General features: G+C 42.4%; 3 protein-coding genes across 3 annotated transcripts; 1 reads left to right on the forward strand and 2 right to left on the reverse strand.

The window, feature by feature from the left end:
• Positions 1–625: 625 nt before the first annotated feature.
• On the reverse strand, positions 626–2,773 carry tsen15 (TSEN15 tRNA splicing endonuclease subunit). The gene is made up of 4 exons (XM_041949829.1): positions 2,605–2,773; positions 2,417–2,498; positions 1,653–1,788; positions 626–1,551 (listed from the first exon to the last, which is right to left on the reverse strand). The coding sequence occupies exons 1-4, from the start codon at positions 2,668–2,670 to the stop codon at positions 1,380–1,382; spliced, it is 456 nt and encodes a 151-aa protein (XP_041805763.1). The 5' UTR covers positions 2,671–2,773; the 3' UTR covers positions 626–1,379.
• Positions 2,774–3,545: 772 nt separating this feature from the next.
• On the forward strand, positions 3,546–8,097 carry LOC121615313 (procollagen galactosyltransferase 2-like). Its single transcript, XM_041949621.1, has 12 exons — positions 3,546–3,787; positions 4,068–4,178; positions 4,289–4,406; positions 4,497–4,631; positions 4,727–4,931; positions 5,047–5,166; positions 5,483–5,556; positions 5,646–5,752; positions 6,258–6,390; positions 6,509–6,636; positions 6,742–6,948; positions 7,812–8,097. The coding sequence occupies exons 1-12, from the start codon at positions 3,546–3,548 to the stop codon at positions 8,095–8,097; spliced, it is 1,866 nt and encodes a 621-aa protein (XP_041805555.1).
• A 630-nt stretch (positions 8,098–8,727) lies between these two features.
• zgc:153115 (uncharacterized protein LOC768186 homolog) lies at positions 8,728–15,657 on the reverse strand. Its single transcript, XM_041949956.1, has 2 exons — positions 14,897–15,657; positions 8,728–13,125 (listed from the first exon to the last, which is right to left on the reverse strand). Exons 1-2 carry the CDS (start codon positions 15,399–15,401, stop codon positions 12,881–12,883), a joined length of 750 nt encoding a protein of 249 aa, XP_041805890.1. The 5' UTR covers positions 15,402–15,657; the 3' UTR covers positions 8,728–12,880.
• Positions 15,658–18,184: the final 2,527 nt, after the last annotated feature.

Below are 18,184 nucleotides of genomic sequence, written 5' to 3' on the forward strand. Positions count from 1 at the left end.
ATATTATCAGGCAATATTCGCTTATTGAGATCTCAATATCAGCTGAACAGTTACATGTTGGCAGTTAGCTACAGCACAGAATTGCTAGAAAAATGCCTGAGTACATTTGAAAACAGTGTCGCCATTAGTTTGTCCACCAGAGAGCACTGATGCAAAATGTTCAGCACATCGAGTCACTGTACCGTCCCAGCTTGACAGGATGATGTTCTCATTTTTTTATGAGTTAAACTACGAGCGGACAGAATAGAAAAATAAAGAGAAGCAGGAAAATAGTGGACAACAACAGATGACAGTGCCGCATCTCATTACTTTGCTAGCTAACGTTAGTTAATAGCAAAAACAAGTTAGCTACCTTAACACAAATGCTTATAAACACATATTTATTACACATACTTTGTAGTCACTTTTGACTGGAGATAATTTACATCACAGTCCCCCTGTTAGCTTTATAAACTAACGTCCGCGAGTTACCGTTCCGTTTACTTTCTCGGGGTGAGGTGCAGCCGTTACCTTTTCACACCGCCCAATTTCCGTTTGTCACATCGGTCCTTTCAAAATAAGATACTTCTGTTGTTAAGGAAATAACAAAATAAAAGGCAAGAACATTGAGTGATTTATGGCAAAAACTTTACATTTATTAGGCACAACTAACAAAGTATGGGAGTCGTTTACAGTCACAATTTGAGGGATCCTTGTCAAAAATGTTTGTTCATGTTATGTCTTTATGATAAAAAGTAATATTTATTATTATTATTATATTTATAATCAGTTCAATTGTTTTTAAATTTCAAATATTAACATCTTCATCAGTGTCAAAAATCTAGTATCAGTCAGGCTCTAGTGGTAATGTAATCAAAATGCTTTGTGGATGCACTATGATCCAACTCATCAGGTCCCATATAACGGCTTTGAGAAAGGCATGTGACCACATACTGTAAAGTATAATGTTGTGTGAACACATCCCTGACTACACACGAACCACTAATTTCCCGAACAGGGAAGGCTCAGGGGAACAAGCTTGCATTCTGTCACAGTCAGTAAGCAGTTTCTCCAAACTACTGCTTTCCAGACTGAGGTCAGGACCCTCCAATCTCAGGAGTCACGAGATGAGCACAAGTTAGGACAGCAGAAAAGAAAGTCATGCTTTCAGACACAAATAAAACAGAAGTTTTAAGTGGTCAAAAGTCAAAAAGTTTGGGAATCTTCACTGGTTGGATGTCACCAGTTGTTTCTTACAAAGGGCACCCAGAAGGGCACTTTGGTTTGCACCTGCTTTTTAGGAGCATCTTACACAGACAGACCAACCAACACACTGCCTGGCCTATTCTGCCCTTCTCTGGTTCAACATCAACACCAAAGTGTCTTTTCCCTCGAGCTGCTCAGCGCTGCTGCCGCCTCTTCCGGTGCTGTCGGCGTCCCACGTCCTGGAAGGGTCCTACAGGGGGATCAGGTGTCACCAACCCATCAGTCATCCTCTGGTAGACCAGGGTGGAGTCAGAAGCTACGGCACACAACAGCATGGGGAAGCCTCTGTCCAGCACGTGGCGTATGCTGTACAGAAGAGAGGAGGAAGCTGTAAGTTTGGGAATATTGGGAGGACAACTCATGACAGCAGAAAGTCTTTGAGCCAGAAGAAGCACTGAGTTTGAGACCTTTTGTGGTTCAGAGGTCGGCGAACAGGCAGTGGAAGAACGGTCTGGACGGGTGCTCCTTCCTTCTCCCTCACTTCCAGCAAAACCACCTGCAGCTCAGGGCTCTTGACACAAGACACCTCTTTCCACCGACGCACTGCAGAAAACAAGAAACACGATGTGAGAGTGGCGGCCTAACTTAATCGATGGCCAACTGTAGTGGCTCCTCCAAAGGCTAATACAGTGATGTGTACTTTGCTGATAAGATAGCCTTGTCCTCTGTCACCACAGATCACTGATTCATCTTTTCTCCATTTGTTTAGAACATGTTTATGATCACGTTTCTCTAGCTGGTCTGTTTTTGCGTATCACTCTCCATGCAGTAGACACCAGTTAGAGGATTACAGGTATATCTAGTATGTGACGTATGTGCGTTGATAAGTCAGATTTGTGTGCACTGATGACATGGGTGATACAGGGTTTTATACAAAACATGTTTTCTAACGAAAGTTTAAAGACAAATGAAATAAATGTAATTAAAATGAAGTGACTGAATTTCTTCATCAAAATTGTTCATTAAGTGTGGTCAAAGCTTGGAAACATAATGTTGGGCGATCAAATTTAACTGAGAACACAAATGATTGTCAAAGCACAACTGATGAATGGGAAGATAAACAACAACAAAATAGAAATGAATCTTGACCCTGTCAGATGACCCTCCTCTCTCGCACCTCAAACAAAAGAATGACTCCTGCTAAACCCATCTAAAATCCTGTCATACTCACCCTCACAAAGATCCATGTACACAAGGAAAGCTGCGTGTATTTGTTCACTGTCCTCAACCTCCAGGTTCTTCATTAGCTGATACTAAAACGAGAGAGAGAGACAGAGAGAGAGAAAAAAAACACTCTTAACTGCCTTTTTGTTTATCATCAGAGCCCTGAATGCAGCACAGCGGTCCTCTCACACTCACCGCTGGGTGCTGAAGGATCCAGTTCGGAGGCGGAGGTTTCTCCAGCACGTCTGACGCTTCCGACATTTTAATTATCGGTCTGTGTATGTAGAATTATGTCAGTAATAAGCACTGGCTAATGTCAGGACACACTGCCGCTGCTGTCACGGCATGGAGGAGCCGTCGCTCACCAGCGTGCCACAGTGTGAGTCGTCCGGGTGGAAACAGATATAGAATTTTGTTTTTCCGCGCGGCCTGCCTATCGACACACCCACTTTACTACATGACACGCCCACTGCACGACACGGCCTGACACGCCCCCTGAGAGCGCTTCCTCCAGCGAACCAAGCAGTCTGACAGACTAAACTTAACCGTTTCGAGGTCATGCAGTAGACGTGTCGTGTATATACTGTGTGTCGGCACATTGAACTACTGGACTGGAGAACTGAAGCTGCCTTACAGACACACCTCAGGGCACAAAAGTCCCCTGAATTTCCTGAAATATTTCTAGTAAATTTGTTTCCCAAAGTCCTAATGTCCTCTCTCTTTATGTAATATATTTATATATGAAAACATGTACATATTTATTGATATATAAATTTATCAAATTAAATATGTAATATTTTCCAATGAATTTAGGAAACAAAAGCAAGATGATCAAGCTTTAAATTGAGGACAAATAATCCTTAATCATACACTAAACACATTACTCACAATACCTTTTCATGAAGTTATTATTTTTTACATTGCATTTATTACATTACATTTTTATTGAGAATAATCATCTCATATCTGTGTAGGCTTCCTTCAGTCTCTCTCTGACTTTCTTCCTTTCTCCTTGTGTGTGTGTGTGTGTGTGTGTGTGTGTGTGTGTGTGTGTGTGTTTTCATGTGTGAGAGTGGTTCTCTCCTGCAGCTGCACTGCACTGACTGTGAGAGACATTGAAGTGCCCTGCTGTAAATATGCCTCCTGGATTCACTGGATTCAGATTATATTTTGTGATTTTAGCAGGAAAGCTCTTCTTGCACAGCAGTGCAGAGGAGCTGCCATCTGATCATCTCCTCCAGCCAGCCCAGCGGGAGTCCCCTCTGCTGAAGCCCAGAGTGCTGATCACCATCCTCGCACGCAACGCACAACACAGCCTCCCTTACTTCTTGGGATGCATTGACAGACTGGACTATCCAAAGGACCGCATTATCATCTGGTAAAATGACCTTTATTCATTGCATTCATCATCTGATTCAAAAATGTCTTCACATATCTGGAAAAGAGTAGGAATAAGTTCACTTAAGTTTTGTTTTAAAGAAGATTTATGTTTTTCTGGAATAATCAGAGTTTAAAAATGTGTTGAGAGAATGAACACAAAACATTACATATTTCATACATATAATTGATGTGTATATATGTATGGAAGAAAGAAAGATGGCACAGAGAAGTGACAAAGCGGTGAAGTCAGTGTTCGGTGCTGTTCCTTGTGATCTCAGGGCAGCCTCTGACCACAGTGTGGACAACAGTACAGCCATGCTTCAGGAGTGGCTCAGAGGAGTTCAGCACTTGTATCACTCAGTAGAGTGGAGGCCCATGGAGCAACCGAGGTGATTAAAAAAACAGAAAAAACAATGTCTCTGAGGCAGCAGCTCCATTTGCTTGTAGTAAACCTGCTATGTTCTGATATTCTGACCCAGGGTCTCTCTCTTTCTTCCAGCTCTTATGCAGATGAGCAGGGTCCCAAACACTGGCCTGACTCCCGCTTCACTCATGTGATGAAGTTAAAGCAGGCAGCACTCAGAGCCGCCAGACGACTTTGGACTGAGTACATACTGGTGAGACAGTAAAACACCTCAAAGCACAAAGAATGTGGGAATGAATCTCACCACTCGCTCGTCTATTAATGCTTCTTCTTTGTCCCTCAGTTTGTGGACAGTGACAACTTGCTGACTAATCGCCAGGTGCTGTCTGACATGATGGCACACAATCTGACACTTGCAGCACCCATGCTGGAATCAAAAAACCTTTATTCCAACTTCTGGTGTGGCGTCACTCCCCAGGTAAGGTTCATTAGAGGTCAAACAGAATGTAGGGTATTTCCTGAGCGGATTATTTACTGAAGACTGCAGGAAAGTGATTGTTCTAATGCACGTAGGGCTACTACAGACGAACTCCAGAGTATATTCCTATCCGCAAATGGAAGCGGCAGGGCTGCTTTGCGGTCCCCATGGTGCACTCCACCTACCTGCTGGACCTGAGGCGCACAGCCAGCCAAGCGTTGGCCTTCCACCCTCCCCACCCCGACTACCCCCACCACATAGACGACATCATGGCCTTCGCGTTCTCTGCACAGCAAGCAGGTGAGTTAAAGAGCAAGTAATATAAGAGCTTTACTAAACTTGAATCACAGGTCACTGCATTTCAAATACTGAAAAGGCGTTTGCTCTGAGACCTGATCAGTCTGCTCCACTGCAGGAGTTCAGATGTATGTGTGCAACGAGGACCATTATGGATATTTACCAGTGCCACTTAAGCAAGGCCAGACTCTGGAGGAAGAAGAGGAGAGTTTTACACACACATTGACAGAGGCACTCAGTAAGCACTTCCTCTAATTATACAACTCTATAACTGACGGTTTTAAGGCTCTCTAGCTTCAGTCTCTGCTCACTGTTTCCTCGTTCCGCATGAGCATATTTGGTCTTTTTTGCTCTCACAGTCCTGCCACATGTCTCACTCCTCTGTTAAAGCCCACTGCCTCCCATTTCCATTTCTCCCACTCGTATTTGACAATTTCGCATCAGTCAGATGCTTAACTGATGTAAGAGATTCCCTTGAAACCAAACGACTGTGCTAGGAAATGGAAATTTACTATACTTCATGTGAAATGTGAATGTATGGCCTTATTTTCCAGTTGCCTCCTCTGTGGAGCCTTCACAATATGTGAACACGGTGCCTAAAGAACCAGGAAAGATGGGCTTTGATGAGGTACACATACATTTATAAGCTAAAGAGATATTATCCAGTTATGGAGTGCTGGTTGAGTTAATAGTTACTTTATTCGTCTCCACTTTTAGATCTTCCTAATCAATCTGAAGTGCCGCTCAGACAGGCGGGACAGGATGCTAAGGACTCTGGCTGTCCTCGGCATCAACACTATGCTGGCAGAAGCCGTGGATGGCAAGTATGGCACACAGTGACAGTTCTCATTACACTGTAGAAGTGCTCAGATACTTTACTTGAGTAAAAGTAGTAACTATGACAGTGCATCACATTTTAAACTGTAAGATCATCTAGTGTTTTTTATGTCAAATGTTGATCTGCAAAGCACCTATAGAAAGATATGTGGAGGTAATGTTGTGGAGGAGTACAGCACCTCAAAATTGGCCGTCAGTACAGTAGTGAAGTAAATGTAGTTATGTCCTACCACTCACATTATACTCTTTCCATATGATAAAATACCTGCTATTGCCTGTTGATGTAAGGATTTATTGGTAGCCTAATGCTAGAAAACACACAAACAGGATATTTAAGTGCCTTTAAAGCTTCAGGTGGACAATTTATTTTTAGTGTATTTAGCATCATCATTGCTGCAGAAATTGACGGTGCCTCCACCTCTCAGAAATACTTTAAATGTCTTATAGCTAACTGTGATTGTGAAGAAATGTGTTTGCTTGTGTTGTCCACAGAGCCTTGAACTCCTCTCAGCTGCAGGCCATGGGTATAGACATGCTGCCTGGGTACAAAGACCCATATTCAGACCGCGTGCTGACTAGAGGGGAGATCGGCTGCTTCCTCAGCCACTACAACATCTGGAAACAGGTACAGCCTTGCTCTGTGACTGCCCTCCACAAAAACTACTGTATTTAAGTGCAGTGAAGCTGATGCAGCTGTTTAAAACAGCTGTCCACTGTATTGCTGTTACGTGTCGCCCCCTAAGGTGGTGCAGCAGGAACTGCAGCAGGTGCTCGTGCTGGAGGATGATGTGAGATTTGAGCCCGGATTTTGCCGCAGGCTGGTCACCATCATGGAGAATGTGCAGAGGGTGGGACTTGAATGGGACCTCATGTTAGTGAATTACTGTAGTGTTTGTCTAATTCGTCATCACTTGAATACTTGTTGTTTTATTCAAAGCACCACAGACCCATCACTCACCTCTCTGCCCTCGTAAAGTTATGTAGGCCGTAAGCGGCTGCAGGTGAAGGAGCCGGAGTGCTGGGTGAAGGGAGTCAGCAACCTCGTGCACCCAGACTACTCCTACTGGACTCTGGGTTATGTCCTGTCACTGAATGGGGCCAGGAAGCTCCTGCAGGCCAAACCCCTGAACAAAATGCTGCCTGTTGATGAGTTCCTGCCTGTCATGTTCAACAAGCACCCCAAGTGAGTCTCAGCTACTGTCTATGTATCACTCGTGGAGGAAGCATTCAGATCTTTTACTTCAGTAAAAGTACAAATACCACAATGTTCAACTATTCCATTCCTAGTAAAAGTCCTGCAGTTAAGTAAAAATATGTAAGTGCAAGTATTAAGGGGAAAAGTACTAATGCAGAAAATGGCCACTGTGACTGTTATGCTATTAATCATAACATTAGATTATTATTACTCATGCATTAATGTGCAGGCAGGAGTTTACTGCTGTAACAACTATTATGTGTGTATAGGACTGTGACCAACAATCATTATCGACTAATCTGCTTATTACTAATATTTTCTGATTGTTTGCTGTGTAAAAATTGAGAAAAAAGAGAGAAATGACACCTTCACAACCAACAGTTCAAACCTGAAAATTATTCAAATATTTAAAAGGAAATTCTCAGACTGATGACAAAATGTTTACCAAAATAATTGCCAATTAATTTTTTGACTTGTCTGATTAACCAGCTAATTGTTTCAGCTCTTTTTGTGTATACTGCTGAATAGTTCATAACAAATCATATTTTACAAGATCTTCATGTGTTTTTGATGCAAAGTTTTTAGTTTATACAGGAACTAAAGCTGTCAGAAGCAGTGGAGTAAAAAGTACGATGTTATCCTCTGAGCTGTAGTGCAGTAGAGGTAGAATGTGGCATGAAAAAAAAATACTCAAGTAAAGTGCCTCATATTTGTATTGAAGTCCACTACTTGAGTAAATCTATTTGTAACATTCCACAACTGACGTACATGGAAGTGTGATGTTTTGGTTACCAGTTAGAGCCTTTTGTATTCAGGCTAAAGTCCTTCCATCTGCCCCCCTGCCCCTTCAGAGACGAGTACATGCAGTATTTCGAGCAGAGGGACCTGAGAGCGTTCTCAGCGGCGCCTCTGCTGCTCTTCCCCACGCACTACACCGGCGAGCCGGGCTACTTCAGCGACACAGAGACCTCAACCATCTGGGACGACGAGGCCGTGGACACGGACTGGGACAGAGACGGAGCCAAACGCCGGCGCGAGCGGGAGGCTGAGGATGCCGAGTTCCAGCCTGTGGCCCATCATTCTGCTCGTGGTGGCGTACCCCGCCTCTCTGCCACTGCAAACAGAGATGAACTCTGAAGGGGCTTGTGTCTGTTACACACTCATGGGTGTGTATTTCCAAACAAATGTCCAGTTAAATTAGCACAAACCACTTGATACAGTAAGTTGGAAGCTCTTGTGGCCCCTGGAGTCACCTTGTTTTGGTGGCGAGTCAGCTTTTCACGCAGCAAGACCCCCTGTTGAGACCAAGGCCGGCAAATCACAGTACATGTGTCTGTCCAAAAGTCAGATTTCTTCAGGATTAGTGGATTCCATGTGACAACTGTTCAAAATCGAACTAAGTTTAAGACACCAAAGTCCAGAAAACACCTGTTTTTTAATGGTATTGTGTATAGCATCTACAGGGAAGCCATGACAAAAACAATTTGTTCAATTTCCAGTAAAAACATGAAGTTTCTCATTTGAACAAGGTCTTTTGTGATTGTGACATGTTTTCCTGTTATAACTAACTAACAACAACATATGGAAATTTCTTGTTGCATGATATACCAAATTATCATGCTAGCCTCTTAGTCTGTGAGGCATTTTGAAACATCTTGTTTACACAGGATAATTCCAATAATGGTGATAAGAAGTAAAAAAAAAAATAGTTCCAACAGAAAAAGTAATTGAGCAGAAGAGACAAACAGAGAAAGACGAACACAGCAATCAACTTAAGGTTTTTTATTTTTAAAAAAGCACTGGTATTCTCATGTCAAGCAAACAATGGAACCATTTAATATTAGTACTGTTCCATATCACAAAATGAGTTATGAAAAGAATAATTAAACCACACAAATGATACAAGTTTTTGGAATAAATTAATCGGCATAATAAAAGAAATAAAACATGCTTGTACTTAGGTGTTGAACAGGAAATATTGAAACTCCAATGCTCAAAATTGAAGACACCTGAGAATATAAATATCAAAACAGCTTGTTGCAGCAATTATTTAGTTCCACAGTTCCTCCTTAACTAAAGCTTTGATAAGAGGATTTTTAAAAAATTACATTAATGTAAAAATTAGGCATCAATTTAAAAAACATCCGTTTCTGTACAATGTGCATATCTGAATTAGTGTGGTGACGAGAAATTATCGCATTACAACTTTTTTTAACAGCGAGGCTGTGCAGCAAAAACTCAAGAGTGGATAATGCTCATCTGTCATCAAGCCACATTCAGTGATATGAACAAATAGATTTGGACTGAGCTTTTTCAATTGAAATCTGCAGTGAAGTGACCGTCAACATGATAGTTTTATTCTTTTTTTGACATTTTAATACCCCTTTAAAGCCTCGGCCCGAGCCAGCAGTGAGTCTTTCCCTTGGTGACTAAAACTCCTGCTGGGCTCTAATGACTGGGGCTGTTGGTGCAGGCTTTAGCCAGTAGATTCAATTGCTATTGTCCATTTAACAGCAGAAGTTCATTGAGGCAGGGAAAAGGAAATTCTACTGCTACACAGGTAGTAGTGATGTTGCATATAAAGACAAAGGTACACAACAGACAATCTAGCTGATATGAACATATTTCTGAAATCCGAGGCTCTGCGGCTTTATAGGAATTTCTGAACGACGGGTTGGATGGATATTGTACAGACACCGAAAAAACATCTGAGGTATGTTCTTCTTGTGATTTTATAGCTTTGAGACCCAGACAGTCTGTGTGAGGAGACCCTCCCATCTGTGAGGGGAGATGTGAGGGAATATGTCCATTGGAAGGCATAAAAAACAGGTATACCGTGTGTGTTCCTTTGTTAAACAGTCCATGTGTTCAAGGTTACTGCCAGCAGCAACCAAAAACCGTCAACAGATTGAACCTCTGAAGAAGAAATGTGTACAAAATTTCAAAGCGTTGTACAGCTCCCATTACAATGTGATTGACAGTGAATTGGTTTGTGTAGGTGGTTTGACAGATAAATGAGGAAGACATCTGTAGTCTTCCTCTTTGATTTTAGTGTAGAGGAGACAGTCATCAGATCTGGAAACATAAATTAAGCGTGTTCCATTCAAGAAGAAACAAAACAAAACAAACAAACCACAAATTCCATAACGAGAGATGGCCTGGATGACTAAGCAAACACACAAAAGATAAAAATAACTACCCAGTTCGTTTATCACGCGATCTAAAGCACTTGGACAAAAAGGCAGTTTTACAAACCATTGGCTATCAACACCCGAGCAAAGTTCCACAGTGCTTGCTTGTAGAAGCATAGTAACAGTGCAAGCCATTACACTATTCAGCCAAATACACCTGCAAGAAAAAAAGTGCCATATTGCATATTGAGTATCTGTAATGAGCCCACAAGAGGGCATATATACCTACACATTGATTCAACTGTAAACATGGTGCAAAGTAGTTATGACATAGTTTAAGGCTTTCAGATTTTCCTGAAGAAGTGTTGTTCTCTGAGATAAAGGAATACGTCCATGAGCTGGACAAACAGTGTGGAAACATAGAGGAAAAAACAAACAAACAAAAAAACAATGTGTTTTCGAGTGATTATTCCTGAAATAGGAGGATTACTGAATTTTCTGGCATATTTAGGTGCCAGTTTTCTCAAATGTACTGAACGGGTTCTTATCAGATCTTCATGTTTTCAACATAGTAACATTTCTTCATCACGTAGGACATTTTGACTTGTCAAACGCAGATGTGACCAATAACATGAATGGCTGTATCCTGTTTACAAGTGCCTGCTCCCTGCTATTACATGCTGGTTCAATGACACACCTACACAGAACAGAGCCATCATTAACTTTAGAAGTTGCACCTGAGCTTTTGCTGCTGACAAGTCAAAATGTCCTCCACAATAAAAGGTCTTAGTCTTAGTGGTATAAGCTTTTCTAAATGGGAGCAGACTGACCCATCCAAGGAAAATGGTGATGTTCAATTACTTTCATACCAATTTTTGATTCCCATACAAACATTAATAGGATTTTTTTTTCAACGCTACATGTGAGACTCAGTTCTATCTGCAGCTGAAACTCAAACTGTGTAAAGCAACACCTGCCACACCTGATCCTGAAATGCGTTCTGCCGTGTGGCTCCACAACCCTGAGGAGTGTGGTGAACGCTCTTACTTTGAAGGCAGCAGGCAGAAAGTCAAACTCAACTCATGTCATCCTCCCCAAAATATTTTGATACCATTGCATACACTTTTCCCAGTTCTGTCGCTAACAAAAATGTAAATAAAAACACATACACACCGACACTCACAGGCATTGCCATCCTATCAAGCGTATACTGTCACCCCTAATATAAGGACTACGATTCATCACATGTATTAATTCTGCTGCTAGTAGCATTTTCTACATTAAAAGCTTGAAGCTTATATACATTTGCATCAATATTAGACATAATACGACTGTGTATTATGTGTCAGCATTTCATGGATGATACTGATCTAGGCTTAAGGATGGCATACAAACAACTCTTCTACAGTGGAGTTTAATCCACTTTCTGGCAAAATGAATATTTGATTCTATAATTAAATTGGATATACAAAAAATGACAAATTGCCTCAATGATGTTTACTAATGCAATAAAAAAATGAAGGAATGTGTCACCACTAAAACTTTTATATGGAATCAGCAAAGTTAAAAGGAAAAAAAACGCCTAAAGACTTCTAGTCACTGCCTCGCTATCTAACATCACAATATTGTGCTGGTAAAGAAATGGTACTGAAGAGCACAACAACAATCTACAAAATTAATCACAACAGAGGAGTTTTGGCTGATGATGAATGTGCAGATTTGTACAGAAATGTGAAAAATCCCTGCAATTTGTGAAAGTGTTTCAGTTTAAGATAATGAGGTTAATTTTAGGGTTGGGTACATTTTATCGATTCCAATCTGCTTCATGATTCCCCTTCTAATCGAATCCTGAGTGAGAAAAGAAACCAAAGTATGCTGAAAGCAAAAACCATGTTTATTTTCATGATGTGTAGGCTGCCATAAACATGTAATAAATGACGTATTTTGTGATTTGTTTTTGGCTATAAAAGAAAAACAAATATAAATACTCTTTGTGGTTCCATGCTTAAAGCAAATGATTAGTCTTTACTTTCTGAGGCATTGCATTATGGTCGTATTAGGCAATGATGTTGCAAAGCAACAAGCAGGACTGTGTTGATTTGCAATAACTGGCATTACTGGTTTTACAGAACGTTTGCATCAATGTGATGAAGTACCTTGATTTATACTGTATTCAGTTCAATGGATTAACCAAAAACAGACATTCCAGTCTGGCTATTTCATTTATAAAAAGGTTACATATGTAATTTCACTGTGTCATGATTCAGGACATCCAAAATGCTGCATTCTTCCACCATTCTGTAGTCAATGTGTCGTCAGATTAGACGGCCTTTTTTCCTGTGCATGTATTTATTTTCATGCAGTGATTACATTTCACTGCTGTCGTACGGTCAACACAGCACACGTGCTTTGACGCTCGCATAACCTGCAATGGAAACGAGGTCCGTAGGTCCAAACTTTGCTTTCAGGAAACGATAAGTGGAATCGAAAAGCACATTTCTTATTCTCCAGTTCTCATCGATTTGGATAATTCTCTACACCCAACCCTAGTTATGCTGAGCAGGTGGATAGTGGTCACATGACTCATTTGTATGGATGGAGAGATGAGGCTACTTCCACCTCACATCCAGCTGTGTGTGTGTGTCAGCTTGTATACATGTGTTATGTGCACATTTTTGAGTAGAACACAGCAACGCTAAATTCTAATCAGTGGATCCGATTGCTGCTGGTTAATTGAAACCACTGTGACCTTTCTGTGCTCCTTCCATGAAACCCCCACCCACACCATCCTAATGGTGCATGACTGGGCTGGAAGAGGAGGACATGCCCTTGTTGCGTCCCAACATGGAAGGCTGGAAGTCAGGATGACGGCGGGCATGCTTGATCAGGTGGTCGCTGCGCATGAAGCGCTTATCACACAGTGGACACAGGAAGCGTTTTTCTCCCGTGTGGGTGCGGGTGTGGCGGGCGAGCTCATCGGAGCGGGCAAACTTCTTCTCGCAGTTGGGCCAGGTGCACGGGAAGGGCCTCTCACCTGCAGCAGGAAGGCAGAAAAAAGAGGGGAGAACCATTTACAACCATATTTTTGACCATTTTAACATCTGTTGTCTTAAAGTCAAAGGCCACAGTCTGCATGATTAATTGATTAATCGTTTGGATTTGTCAGAAGATGGCGTAAAATACCCAAGGTGACATCTTTAAACAGCTGGTATGTCCGACCAACAGTTCAAAACATTAAATTCACCATCACACAAGACAAGGAAAAGCCACACATCGTCACAATCCAGAGACTGAAACAAGGGAACATTTGGCATTTTTACTAGAAGTAGTTGTTCATTTATTTTAAATCGGCTGGTTAATCAATTGATCGACAATCTGTTTCAACTCAATTTTTGTGTGTGTAACAGCTGTGTGGCTGTTTGTGTTTCATCTGTCATACATCATACTTTAAATAGCAGCCAAGCACAGCACTTAACTGTTCCTACATTGAGGCAATTCAATTTGCACATTCGCATTGGCACTGTGCAAGCATTTTAGGTTCAGTTTGTTTTCTTGAAGCTAATATAATCATCTACATTCAAATTAACAATACAGGGCAAAGTAGGTTTTAATGCTTACAACTTTTCAATGCAAAAATGTGTTAATAAATAAAACACTGGTAGGAATCTAAATCCACTGCCTGCATTGCTTTCATGAAAGATGGTTTCGACAAAAAAAAAATATTCATCTCTGCAGAGTTTAATGCGTGACAAAACATATCTAGGATTTAGATTCTCCAGATTAGTCTTCCTAAGCTATTACTAGCCTTAATCCTTTGCAGGCAACATGAGTAAAACCAGGATAAGCGAGTGGGATGCCCGGTGCCATTTTCAAGATCACAAAGCCAGGCCACGTTGTTGTTGCACTACTCTGTGTGGGCGTTCCCACCAGAGTTTCTCTGCGCCGCTTCCTGCCCTTAATCCGTTTGCGCCTGCTCAGTGACCCTGAACGCACCAATTCCCCTCATTTCGCGAAAAATCACATGAACACTTCAGCCCAGCGGTAGAGCTCTGCTATCGTTCTGACGTGTGGGTGTACTTCCAGCTACACCCACACGTCACACGTTTATAACTTCGGTTATAAAACGCGACACAATATTCAGAGATATTTCCTCTGCAAACACACAAAAAGTCCTGAATATGTGCCGATTATCAGGGGTTGGGTGACGCCTCCATTAACTCCTTCTTAAACTGCTCTGCAAACGTCTGTCGATGATTTGAGCACATTGCAGATTTCATCTCGTCAGCAGAGAAAGAGGGGGGGGGGGGGTGAAGCCCGGAGAAAAACATACATGAACAGTCCAAACATCAAGCACACTTGCTGCTGCCATCAACAGGACCGACAATGAACTATCTGGCCTCGACGTTAAAGGTTTCGTCTTACGTTCATTTCATATGCAAATCCAGTCGGGAGGAAGACCGTCGTCACCGGTTTTAACGTCCAGCCCAGTTCTTTTGTTAGTTTACTTCTTTGTCAGAGTCTCTGAAGGGGAGTTTTTCCTGTCTTCCCCTCTTTGTTTGACCACGTTATTGTACCAAGTCGGGGGTAATTGTGAACAACACTGCCGCCACGGTACTATTAGCTAATCCCATGCAGTACTAAGGAACACAACGCTTCCCATATTTATCTGATTTACTGGTAATAACGATATGGGCGTGCATGTCATCGATCAAGCAGAAGTTAGAAACTTTATGCTCAGGATTTAGCCATAAGTAAGCATGTACAAAACATGTGAGCTGCTAGTGTAGCCAAACTTGTCAACATACCTGTGTGTGTCCGGATATGTGCCTTCAGGTGGGACGATTTCCCGTAAACTCTGTCGCATCCGTCAAAAGTGCACTGATGTCGCTTCACCGGGGAGCGCGGGGCCCCCACGCCTCCTCCTCCTCCTCCCCCCCTCAGCTGCTGCTGTCCGGGGACCGGGGTGGCGGAGGGGGTCATGGTAGGGGTGGTCGGGTCGGACAACGTGGTGTAACCGCTCTCTCCACCGCACGAGGAGTTGCTACTCTCCGAGTAGGCCGACATGGGGCGGAACTTACCGTGCAGGTCGGTGAGGATACCGGCCACCGCCATCATGTTCGCCCCCTCCAGCCTCAGCGTGTCCCGCACCTCCCTGTCCTCGCTCGACCCGTCGGGCTCCCCGGGGAGCAGGCCCACGGTGGCCGGCTGGCTGGCCGGGACGACCGGGGTGGGTCTGTGCAGGACAGGACCGCTGGATATCGACACCAGACACTCGGCAGCGAAATAATCAGACGAAGCAGTCAACGACATTGTTATTTGCCTTGTTTTGTTAGCTTTAGAAAAAAATAACTACAAAAATCCGCCAGGAGGGGCTAACGGTAACGGTCTGATCCCGACCTCGTTTTCATCAAACTCGACGAACCAACCGTTTCCAGCTGAGCCTTGTTACCGCCATACAGTGTAGCAGTGCTTTCAAAATGTCTCCGTGAATAAAAAAAGGCACAATTGAGAATAATAATGTGCTAAAACCGTGCCAATGCCTCCGGGCCAACATGCGTGCCTCTCACCGTCAACGGTTCATTGTGTCTGAGCCTCTGAGAAGCCGGTCAAACCTACGCCCCCTGGTCCGGACTGAAGATGCGTTCATGTCACGTCGGTTAAAAATTAGAGCGTGGTGTTGATGTGGTTACAGTTCTACAAAGACCGCGCCAGCACGTTCATTTTTTCCACTTACAGTTACCCCAATATCTACTTATAATGCGATAAATTAAACTTACTGTGATGCAACAGGTTACAAATTAAATACCAGTTATGATACCAAGTACAAACCTAAAATCTAGCGTCGTGTTGTGTTCTTCGAGTCGATTTTTTATATCTCCTCTAAATAGTAAATGTAGTTGATTTGTAATTTTGCACACTAAAGCATACAAAGTCATAAGTAATATACCAGACTACTTTACAAGTACTATTTCATGACCTAAAAGTTGGGGTGAAAGCGCGTTAATGATATTTTTGAAAATACGTTCTTAAATACCATTTTCTCTATGTACTTGAATGCAGCGTCAACCAGCAGCACGCAGTGACTGACGTCGCAGCACGGGCGTGGACCGCGGCGGCGGGTGCATCGCGGAAAGTAGGTGGCAGGCAGCTTGGGTAATGATGGGGGAAGGAGATGGGGATAGAGGGCGTGTTGGGTGTATTAGTTTGAGCTCTGGAGGAGGCTGGAAAACGTGGCTGAGTGCTGGACGGCTTTTTAATTCGCATTTCTGACAAATGTATTTCAACGAAGAGCAATCATAGCGCCCCAAATGACCACTTTTGTGTTTTTATCCATAACACGCAGACACTAGATGTCTCTCTTATGCTTACTTCTCTTAGCTGTAGTTGTTTCTCTTCAGAGAGGGTTATGAATCAGCTTTCAATAGATTAGAGTCCACGCTGGTTGTGTGGCTTATTGATTTATGGTCATAAAGACGGTCTGTGTAGGCGTGTATATCCTCAAATAATCTCAAAGCAAATGTGTTTTATGGTTTAAGAAGGGCTATAGTAGCATAAATACTTGTAATTAAAATTATAAAAGCAATTATGACAGGCTCTGTTTTGTAGTGCTATTTTATGGCAACTTCTGTTGCCGTGCCTTCATAATGCACCTATGCTGTCCCTGTAGGGAACCTGACAGAAAACTATGTCTCAGATTAGATATTATGCTGCCAGACTGCCAGCTTTCAAACTGTTTAACTTTCCTGCAATAAACTGGATTTTCTCTCCATATGTAGCTCATGTCTTATGTCTGTCCAAGTTCATGGGAGTGTAAGAAAACCTCATTTTTTTGTATGAGGCCCGGCGCTGTGTCAAGTGATTGGCTCAGTGAATGTTTGTAGCTCCAGCTTGGAAGGTATTTCCTGATTGGCTGCTGTGAGCACTATGGGTCAGTGTGGAAGCCCACGCACAAGCGTGGTCATTCAGTGGCTGTGAACACTGCTTGGTTTTCATCTCGCTTACATGTGGAGGCTCAGAGGCAGCCAGACCTGCGGTGACTTGGGGTTGCTATGGCTATGTCCTTGCTACTGCTCAATTATCTGCATGTTACGCTCATTTTTCTCCTACTACATGGTGAGTTTTATGGCTTTTGTAGTCATTCTTGTTCATTTTCCAGTGAAAGCAAAAGTGAATTGACTGCGGGTCAAGATGCCATGACTTTGATTGTTCAGCATCGCTCGATTATGGTTTATTTGAGAAAAATTGTTCTTTTTTTGTCATTATGTCTGCTACTTTTGACCTGATGTTCTCTTCAGTAGGTGATTGCTTTCAGACGGAACCAAGTCTCTGTGATTCAAGTTGTGCTGGTGAGAATGCAATTTGTTGCTTCTGTCAAGTATGATGATAAATACTTTAATAATGAGAATTCTTCTTATGAAAAACATTAAATTATTTGTGTACAAAATTCGCCTCAGTGAAACACTTAATTTCTTTACATCTTATGATTGTTACTTCATGCCCACAGGGTTTTCTACCTCTGACTTGTCCTATCAGAGAGGGGTGAGGTATACTTACAGGTATAGCACGACAATTACCACAACCCTTCATGGCTCCAACGCAGGCAGGAATGGACTGGCTTTGGACTGTGTGGTTGACATCGATGTGGTTTCCAAGTGTCACCTAATGATGCAGGTCAGCTTTAATTAAATGTATGTGAAAAAAAGAAAGAAAGAAACATTGCAAAAAATCAATAATTTGGCCCACACCTGTCCAACAGATTAGGAATCCTCAGATAAAGCGGCTTTCCCCCCAGAAGGAGCACTCTGTGCAGCGTCTAAAGAGCTTGAGGTAATTTCATACAATTTGATGTGTCTTTTGAAAGGATAGTGAATGAATGAATGCTTTGTTATTTTGCATACATGCATGTGGGTCTGTCTTTGTCATTGTGCTGCATTCAAATTGTAAGTTCACATCATTTTGGAATGCTAAACTGTTTTTCCTATGAATGTGATACTCTGTTCAGATGCCCCACTTGTCTGTGTTCTCGGGTCTCGGGGGGCTCATCTGGTGTTTTTGTTTCTCAGGGAGTCACTGGAGAGAACGCGCCTCAAGTT

The sequence above is a fragment of the Chelmon rostratus genome, chromosome 12 (genome assembly GCF_017976325.1).
Source record: "Chelmon rostratus isolate fCheRos1 chromosome 12, fCheRos1.pri, whole genome shotgun sequence".
Lineage (NCBI taxonomy): Eukaryota > Metazoa > Chordata > Actinopteri > Chaetodontiformes > Chaetodontidae > Chelmon > Chelmon rostratus.

Bases quoted from the DNA above. Each gene is read 5' to 3' on its own strand.
- zgc:153115 (XM_041949956.1), bottom strand. From the start codon at position 15,401: ATGTCGTTGACTGCTTCGTCTGATTATTTCGCTGCCGAGTGTCTGGTG. The intron at 13,126-14,896 runs GTATGTTGACAA...TTCCTGCTGCAG, and splicing joins ACATATCCGGACACACACAG to GTGAGAGGCCCTTCCCGTGC.
- tsen15 (XM_041949829.1), bottom strand. From the start codon at position 2,670: ATGTCGGAAGCGTCAGACGTGCTGGAGAAACCTCCGCCTCCGAACTGG. The intron at 2,499-2,604 runs GTGAGTGTGAGA...CTCTCGTTTTAG, and splicing joins GGATCCTTCAGCACCCAGCG to TATCAGCTAATGAAGAACCT. The intron at 1,789-2,416 runs GTGAGTATGACA...TGTTTTCTGCAG, and splicing joins GTACATGGATCTTTGTGAGG to TGCGTCGGTGGAAAGAGGTG.
- LOC121615313 (XM_041949621.1), top strand. From the start codon at position 3,546: ATGCCTCCTGGATTCACTGGATTCAGATTATATTTTGTGATTTTAGCA. The intron at 6,391-6,508 runs GTACAGCCTTGC...TCGCCCCCTAAG, and splicing joins ACTACAACATCTGGAAACAG to GTGGTGCAGCAGGAACTGCA. The intron at 6,637-6,741 runs GTTAGTGAATTA...GCCCTCGTAAAG, and splicing joins GGACTTGAATGGGACCTCAT to TTATGTAGGCCGTAAGCGGC.